General features: G+C 47.9%; 1 protein-coding gene across 1 annotated transcript in view; it reads left to right on the top strand.

The window, feature by feature from the left end:
- Positions 1-9,234, top strand: part of LOC108573557 (MOXD1 homolog 2) — a 90,631-nt gene that overhangs the window by 45,551 nt on the left and 35,846 nt on the right. The window contains exon 2 of the mRNA XM_017936020.1: positions 601-750. Coding sequence (XP_017791509.1) covers positions 601-750 — 150 coding nt within the window. The remainder of the gene's footprint in view (positions 1-600; positions 751-9,234) is intronic.

Here is a 9,234-nt window from a genome sequence, read left to right as displayed (position 1 = left end):
AGGCGGCGACCAGGAATCCCGCAGAAAAACTTGTCTTCGGTCCTGTGAACCTTCGAACGCCGCCTTCAGACGGTTAACAAACTGCCACCGTTCACCACGCTCCGCGCGCCCGGGTAGGTGTGTCGTTCTCGAAACGCGTCGAGAGTGAGGTAAGAAAGGAGAAAAAACGAGAAAGGGGCGATCTGTGAAAAAGGCGACGCGATGAATAGTTTCGTTTCTGCTGCGTTCCCCGAGGATTTCGTCTGTCGCAGCACACTCGAGTATCTCGTTCGGTAGCTTCGATATCTTTGCACGATCATGGGAATATAGGACAGGTAGAAGAAACTGTGTGCAAGATCTGTTGCTCGGAACGTTATTAACGAGCGAAGATCGACGAAGCTTGTGAAATATCGAAGAAGCGATAGTTGGGGGAATAGAGAAAATTGCAGCGAAACGTTCTTTTGTTCGAGAAATCTCTGTGTGCATGTGTGGTGAGAGAGAGAGAGAGAGAGAGAAACTCGATTGGAAAGGTGGGTTTTATCCGTTTCCCCGTAGATTATCCTAATGTTTTTACCGGTCGATTGACGAAATTTCAACAGAAATTGTATCGTCTGTTTTCAGGATCGACACGTGAAGAATTCGAGCAAGGACCCGCAGATGGACTCGAGCCAAGACTATTGTCTGCTACAGGGTTTCGAGAACAAGACGCACACGGTGCTACGTTTCAGCAGGCCATACGATACGTGCGACCGGCGGGACCTGAAGATCACGGTAGGTGGTTTGATTTATACGGCTTCCGGCGTGAAAGATAATTTCGCGTGGCGCGGGCAATGGCGGCGCGCACAAGTGCCCGCCGGAGGATCGTTTGATGGATTTACGAGAAAAATTGAGCAGCTGAGCGTGATCGCCGAACCACGGCCGAGGAGGGAATTATTTATCGCGGTTCTTTAGGAAATTGAGCACCGCAGCCCGGTATACCCGCGGCGCAAAATAATTAATCCTCTTGCTGGAATGGCAGCGTGTATACATCACGATCGAAGTACTTAATTCCGCGATCCTACAAAATTGCCGGCAATTTCGCGTGGCCGCATCGGTTTTCCATACGGCCATCGGGCTGGATAAAAACGGAATCAACGAGTCAATATTAACCATCTGCATCATCTGATTTTTAATTTATCCCCCTCCCTCCCTCCCTCTCTCTCTCTCTCTCTCTCTCTCTCTCTCTCCCTCGTGAATATGGTGTAATGCATAAGCAAGGTAAAAATACTACGTACCGGAGGTACAAATATTTTCCTTCGACGAGATGCTAACGAGGATAGAGCGCACCAGTTCGATTACCGATATTATTCGAACATTTTAAATACTCTCTTTTATTTTCAAAACAGTAACACTCCGCTCGAATCTGAATTGATAGTATATTACCGGAAATGTATCGGTTAAATCGAAACCTTTCTCGAACAAAGATACGTAATCTTTCCACCGGGTGAAGGCAAGTGATTAGAACGACGACCGCGAAGAGGTTCAAAGCGGCAATGCGTCAAACGACAGGAAAATCGAAACCTCGACAATGCAGCAGAATCGTCGAAATACGAGGGCGATTCATTACGCGTCGCAATTAACGTTAATTAACAAGCATTACTAGTTGCAAATACGCGGCTCGGTGGCGGGCAGCGAAAGTGTCAGGAATTTCAGAACGTTTCACGATCGGCTAACGAGAACGAAGTGGCACGTCGACGTTACGGAAAGTCGAGGGCGGTATGCGGAATCATTAGCGAGGTAAGGGCGAGGTGGTGGTTGGCGATGGTGTGTGCAACGTGGAGAAAGGTATTAACATAGGCCAGCGAAAATTCAAAGACTCGTTATCACCGTGGCTTGAAGTCTTCGTTCCGTGAATTCCAACGGATAGAAACAGACCCGACCTACTTCTTTATTTCGCCGGTAATTAACTCAGAAATAGATCGAGACACGATAGAGACGTCCACTTGGTTGGTACCGGCGGTTTCAACTCGCGGCGTACAGATTACGCTTGTGTTTGCGATTCGCTCGAACCTGTGCCGGCTGAGAATTTATGGCAGGGAAACGGGACAACCGGTAGCATCGCTAATGCGCCCCGCCATTCATATGCAGTTATGTCTCGCGATACTCTTAGGACACCTAGCTTTCAACGAACGAGGGTAACGAACCTGGCGAAAAAGAAGAGAAACTAATTAGCAATCGCGAGGACGGTTTTAATTAACGTTCGAAGTTACGACGGAGGTTTGAGCGTCTTAATCGCCGATCGTATACACGGTGTTATGGGTCCATGAATGTAACGTTAAACAGTTGTAACATGGTAATTGAACGTTTCTACGGTCAGTGTGCAGACGCAGGCCGGCGAAACTGTAGGCGAGCCTCGTTAAACGATCATGAGCTCTGGAAATAATTACGCGGTTTACGTTTTGCGTGTCAATAGCGCGTCGAAGTCGTCGATATTAGCGTTTACCTGGGTACAGGCGTGCGCGAAACCGAGCGACGATTCCGGCACGGCGAACGATGAATATTCGCGTTCTGTGTTCGCGTAAATAATTGACGCGTGCAGCGCAAATATTGGCGAAAGGACGAGGCGAACCCGATGAGAGAGGGAGAGAGAAACGTTGGTGGAATTTCACGTGGATGAGAGCTGAAGTTACACGCGAGCCAAGAAGTGCACGAGATAGGATTGCTTTGTCGATGGAGTAATTAGATGTTCGTTCAATTCGTTGGTAACAGAAAGTTACATCTACACTGGGCGAAGCTGAAGTACTTCGTTTCTTTCTCCCGAAACAAATAAAACTGAAGAAAGTTCGATCTGAAATTTTTCGTGGTTGGAATAATCAGGACGAAATGGCCATCAATTTTCAACAAGGCACCACATTATGCAGATGAAGATTTCAGAAGCTCGTTATCTCCGGTCCGATCTTCTTCACGTAGCCGCTAAGCAGGACTTAGAAAAACGTTCGCAGGGCTACCCTTAGAGAGTGATCTCGATCTCGAGACCTCCGTTACGAAGAAGAAACTGAAGACGGAGGCGGCACGGATGCAGAGCCTCGGTCCCAGGAATGTCCATCTAGCAGTTGAGTCATCAAAATACCTGGGTGCAAAAATAAAGCGAGCCACCGCGGGGCTGGGAGATTCTATCGGGGACGACAAACGACGAAGTCAGCTCTCTCCCCCCTTTTCCCTTTTATCTGATCGCGTGATGTATCGGTACCCTACATGATATTTTTACGTGTCACGTTCGGCCAGGCCTCGCGGGACGACCCTAACCGAGAGTCGTGGGCTCTCGCGAAAGGCACCGCTCGATCCGTAGGTGGACCGTGATACTTTAAATGGGCCTGAGACGCTGCCAGCGTACGTTTATGCGCGGGGTTATCGCCGATCGGAGTCGCGAAACGTATGGAGGCGCTCTTTGTCTCGAAAAGAAAATTACGACGGCGGTTGAGGGAATCGTGGCACGATCAGAAATGGAAGGGTTGTTCATGAATAAATGGGTCGAGCGATGGAACGAAGTATTTTCATACGAGGCATTGCTGCTGGGAAGAAACGGACAAAGGCGGCTCAGAGGAGAATTTAAAAGCGGGAAATTTGAAAATATCGTGGGACAGCGTGTGCAGGTCGAGGCAAGGAATTTTCTTTTTATGAGAAAGGTAGAAGTTTTTATAAGACTTTTTGAGAGTTTGGTAATGAGACTTTTTATAAGTAATAAACAGATCGCTCCTTAAAAACAAAAAAAAAACACTTTCGCGAAGAATACAGAAAGTTTCGCATTTTTTTAAAAGAAAGTATTATAACATACTAGACAATGTACTAATAATAATACACATTTATCCCAATTACACCGATCGAACGTCTACCATCGCGATACGAAGACGCGCGCGACAATCTGACAACGGATCGACGTTTTATTCTTCCGCAAACTCGAAGCCTCGGACGTAAGACGAGAAAGAATTCGCGTCGCTTCTGTGTCAAATTATCGATATACACCACGTGTGCATAGGTACGTACGTTAAACGCGTGCCGAGTCAGTGAACGTCTCCTCGAACGTATCGAACGCTGCCGCGTGTAGTTGTGTCCCGTAACGGGCCCTCGGTACCATTGTTATTTCTACCGACAGCCTCGCGCGGTGAATTAATCGAATGAACATCAAATTAAGCGATGCTCCGTCGTAACCGGCTTACACGGAAGAGGGCTTCGATTGCATATTAATATTACGCTGCTGCCGGCCCGCCCGTCCTTTGCTTTAGTATGCAGACAGTCTCATCAGCGGTACGTGAAATTAAGCTTGACTACGTCGTAGACGACACACACGCGAAACGTGTGTGGCTAGAGAGAGGGCACAGCCTGGTCTTACGAGGTCTCTCGTATTCACGGGGCGGTGATTCTCGTCCTGCCAGTCAGTCTTGTGTGTGCGCGCGTTTGTAATTAGTTCATTAGCGAGCGTGTGCGCGGGGGCGACCATCAGAAAGAGAGAGAGAGAGAGAGAGAGAGAGAGAGAGAGAGAAGCGAGTGCCGTTTCGGCGCGCATTGAAATATGTATTTTTCATAATTAGGCTTGTTTACCTGGCGCGGAGTTATGCAAACCGGTAATTATTTCGTTAGTCACGAGGACGCGGTGTGCGGTCGCAAACGAACCCCGCTCGCCGGCCAGAGAGAGCTACAAACCTGGATAGAACGTGGTGTGGATCCCTCTGGTGTACACGCGAAATTGTACTCACGCATAAATGTAAATATTTCTGGAAGACGTTCCACGGGTGTATCTAGCTTTATCTCGTAACAGAGGGTCAAGGGAGAATGATACAAGCAGAGGGACAATAGAGGGTGGGTATGAATCACGACTAGTTGACTCGCTGGACAAAGAAAGTACGTAACAACGTCTCGGCCTAATTTCAACGCGAACGTTACACATACACACACACACACCGTGTGGGACAAAGTAAACGGTCGTCGTCGGGTCCTTTGCATCCGATAAATTTTCCGGCGCGCGACACGTCGCAGCGGGGTGGGGAACTACGTCGGCTCTCTTCTGTGTCATATGTCGACGATGGAAACCGCAAAAGTTCCGTGTGCCGCGTAGCAACGGATTCCCCTTTGAGGCTGGAGCCATGGTTGGCCAAGGATTTTACGGCAGGGGGCATTATGCAATATCCCGGGCCTGGTCCCTGGCAACGGAATCGACGTCACCGGCACCGTGTTTCCACTTTGCAAGATTCTGCTTTTTCCCGCTGGGTCGCCGCATCGACTCTCTCCTAGGCGCTCACCTCCCTTTTTCACATGGAATCCTCCCGAGTGCGATGACGGAGAATCGGCAATAGAGAGAGAGGGTGGAAGGAAGGAAGGAACAGGATCCAACTATTCGTACGTACATATTCGGGAAAGCGAATGGAAAATGGAGAAATGGAGAAGGGAAAACGCGGAAAAACAGTAAGGCTTGGCGCGGTGAGGCGAGGACGAGGGAGGAGGGAGAGTTAGTTCGCGCCAGCTCGAGGATATGCACGTGAATGTTACCGGTAGGGAGATTGGTGTGCTTTGCAGAGGGGATTGGCTAGCTGACCCGGTTCTGCTTCTATTCCCTTCCTATCTGTAGCCGTATCTAGTTTACCACTTCACTCCCCTGCTGGCTGGCTGGCTGACTGGCCGGTCCTATAGTAGCCAACGCGAACTTCCTGAATAAGGTCCTCCCTCGGCACTAGAACTGATCGCTATTCCGAATGGTTCGGTTCGATGTAAAAGGAAAATCGAATTTGACCGATGCCTTTGGGAGTGACGAAGAGGAAGAGGAGAAGAGAGAGAGAGAGAGAGAGAATGAGAGGGAGAGAATGTGTGTGTGTTTGGATTCGTGTAGGAAGGAGGAAGGGAAGGTAGACCGGGAGAGTCGCCAGGTGCGCTGACGATCTTATTGGGTGGATCCGTATACTCGTGGCGTCGTGGCAGAGGGCGCCAGGGGGATTTCGCCGGAAGCTACTATCCGGAGCGACGGGAAATCGAATCAACGTGGAAGGAGATTCCGCGGGCCCTCTGGCGCCAGATTACATACGTTTGGAGACAATTATTGGCAGAAATTCGATTTCTCCGTGACGCAGCCAGGCCTGGATTGTTGCGTCGATCGATCATTTCGACGTTATTACCCTCGAACGAAGTAAGAAAACCTTGCGATTTGAGTCGATGTAAGCCCTTTTATTCAATTACCTAACAACGAAACAGAGATAATTTCTCTCGGAAGAGTAAACTTCTTAAATTTTCAACCGATCCGAGAATCTCTTCCGGGGGTGGGCATTCGAGAATCCATCGATCTGATCGAGAACAAAAGTGACCGTTTCCGAGCTTCCGGCGAAAATAGCTCGAAAACCGAGCGAAGAGCCTCGCGGGGGAAGTAACTTCCAATTACGAGGATGCCTGTTCTCTCGTAACCGGCAATCGAACCGGTTGTCAACATGTTTGTTAAAGGGAATCCGACAGGGTGAGATTGAATGAAACCAACTACTGCCTATCGCGATCCTTACCCTCACACACACACATATACGCTATAGAGTAACTAATGACAGTTGGAAGAAGTTGGTCCGTTCTGTAAGTTTTCCAATCGGCCAAAAACTTACCGAACTGACATTTACCTAGAAGAATCCAGTCTGCCAGACGAACTCTCGTTTCGTTATCGACTGCGGCGACTAGACGCGATTTTCCACGGTATGGCCACGATCAATCGCCGGCTCTTTTCGATCCCTTTCCAATCAGCGCCGCGCGCGTTTCGGCCACGGTGGTGTCTCGTTGAAACGACGCGATAAAGTTCGCGTAGGTGGAACGCAGAGAGTAGGGTGGAAGTTTCGAACGTGGCGCGATTACGAAAAAAGAAAACTCTCGAAATTGCTCCCTACCTCTGTGTTCCCCTTTGAACGTTTCCAATCTACCGAACGCATTTCCCCTTCTATCGTCAATATCGGTGTGTGTAGAGTAGAAGTGGTCGTCGTCGTCGCCGCGTGCATGTTAGAGGTATCACGTCTACCAGCCGCAAATACAGAGAAGACGAAGAGAGGGGAGAGAGCAACGCGGTGGTACCTATGTCAGTTGACAAAACGAGATCCAAGGTAATTACACAGGGTGATAAAATTAAATCATCCAACTATTTCGTTCTAAATGAAGTCGTTCGGTGATCGAAATGACTGGGAAAATTTCCCGCTGCTGCATTATTCGCGCGAAAGATCTGGCTCGAACGATTTCGCTTCGCCGTCTTTACCAGCTGATTGAACGTAATTAAATGAAACGAGAGGAGTGCTAGTTTCGAAATAAACGAAAATTGAATTTTCGGGAAACCACGCTATCGCCGTTGGTTACAGCGTGAAACGACGTTGCTCCGACGGTAGATAGTTGCACCTGTTTGTCGAGGTTTCACCGGGAAAAACGTGTATAGAGAAAATTGTCTACGTCGGTGGAAGCTGTGTGAATTTGTTTACGCATCGGTTCGGACGCGTGGGGATCCCCGTAAACATTCAGTTTGTGATTGTATGAGGAGTTGGCCATTAAACTCGTGTTTCGGATTACCTCTAATTCCTCGCCAGGCGTCGAGTCGAGGGAAGCGAGGATTAGTTGAAGATTAAGCTGTTGGACACGTTACTGGCCATGGCTGGTGGAGCCAGAAGGGACTTCACCAGGGTTTCCTTACAAAAGCTTCTTCTTCTTCTCTTCGTCTTCTTCTTCTTTCCCTCGCGAGCGAAAAGTTATCGACGCTACGCTTGAGGCTAAATTGGATAAGCATCGTGGGCCCCGCAGCTTCACCATGGCAGAATGATGAAAGTAAAGCAGCGCGGGAAAAGTTCAAGCTACGCTTGCGTCTTGGGTAATATATTTTTCTCAATCTTCGGATTTGTCGCAACATTGTGTGAAATTGATATTTGCGGTATCTGCGCGTGATGTTTGCAATTTTACACACGCTGGATTGTATCAGATTTGTGCGTGAAAGGAAAATCTTGTCACGGTGTATAATTCCTATGATTGCACGTGGAAATTTATAAATGTTCGGGGATCGATTTGTTTCACGAATATGCGACAGACGGAGAAAGTAACGTGTATAATTTTCGAAACGATGACACGCTGGACCGACACGCAAGTACGTACGATAGAGAGAAAAATACAGGGGGGAAAAAAAGAGCACACGGTGAAAAGTACTTTTCGCTGTTCCACACTAATTTCGTTTTACAAAAGGAAGTGCGGGTCGATGCGAAAACCTCGTTAGCTTGAAAAGAACGAATCGAGAGAAGAGCTTTATATAGCTGACCGTAGATCAATATTTAGCGGACATATAAGAATTGCGTTTCAAATATACACACATATGAGCGTGCATCTAGACAGAATGCATAGACACGTATATGCGTATGACCTGGAAAAAAAGAGAGGATCTGAAAATCCACGGGACCAAATATTTTTAAATAAATACACACCGGTCGCGTGTGTAGCGTATCGTGGCCAGATATTCGTAATTTGAAGAAATGAAAAATCGCGGGTAGTCTGGCTCAGGATAACGAACACGGAATTTTCCCAAAAACACATCTCTTTCATCATTTTTTTCCTCCTTTTTTTCGTTTTTTACTTTTTTCGGTTCGTCGGTCACCGTTCTCCCTCTCTCTCTCTCTCTCTCTCTCTCTCTCTCTCTCTCTCTCTCTCTCTCTTCATCCTCCCAGGCACGCGACACAGATATTAAATGACAGCAAATTCACTACAAATAGTTGACGAAAGCCGTCGGTTCCTTTGTGCTTTTTCCTCTCCCTGTAATTTTATTCTTTTTTCTCTCCGTCAAAGAATTCCTCTTCGAGCACACGCACGCCTCGCGTGTAATTCAATGACGTCGAAATCAATTCAGCATCGGGGCCGGAAGAGATCAACGAGCGATTTTCGGATGAGGGGACTAGATAACGATCGACCAATCGTAAAATTGGATTAAAAGTACGTCGTCAAAGCTTTCGCGGGCGCGAACTAGTTTATATACCTAACAGAGTGGCCGCGGGACAAGCTCGACGCTATTAAATCGTAGCGTACATATATTACGAAATCGGCCACGGAGCTTAACTGCTTACACCGAAGCTTAAATTAGGTGACGTTCGCTCGTAGCCTCGGAACAGCGTTAACCAATTTTATCGTGGCCGTTAGACATGTAAATTAGCTGCATACGAAATAAGCTAATGCAAAGCGGAAGCGATCGTATTTAAAAGGGGGCAGTTTTGCAGACGGGATAAAGGGACGTTCCACGTA

The sequence above is a fragment of the Habropoda laboriosa genome, unplaced genomic scaffold (genome assembly GCF_001263275.1).
Source record: "Habropoda laboriosa isolate 0110345459 unplaced genomic scaffold, ASM126327v1 scaffold148, whole genome shotgun sequence".
NCBI classification, from domain to species: Eukaryota; Metazoa; Arthropoda; class Insecta; order Hymenoptera; family Apidae; genus Habropoda; species Habropoda laboriosa.
Note: the sequence above shows the minus strand (reverse complement) of the source record. Positions and strands in the feature narration are given on the sequence as shown.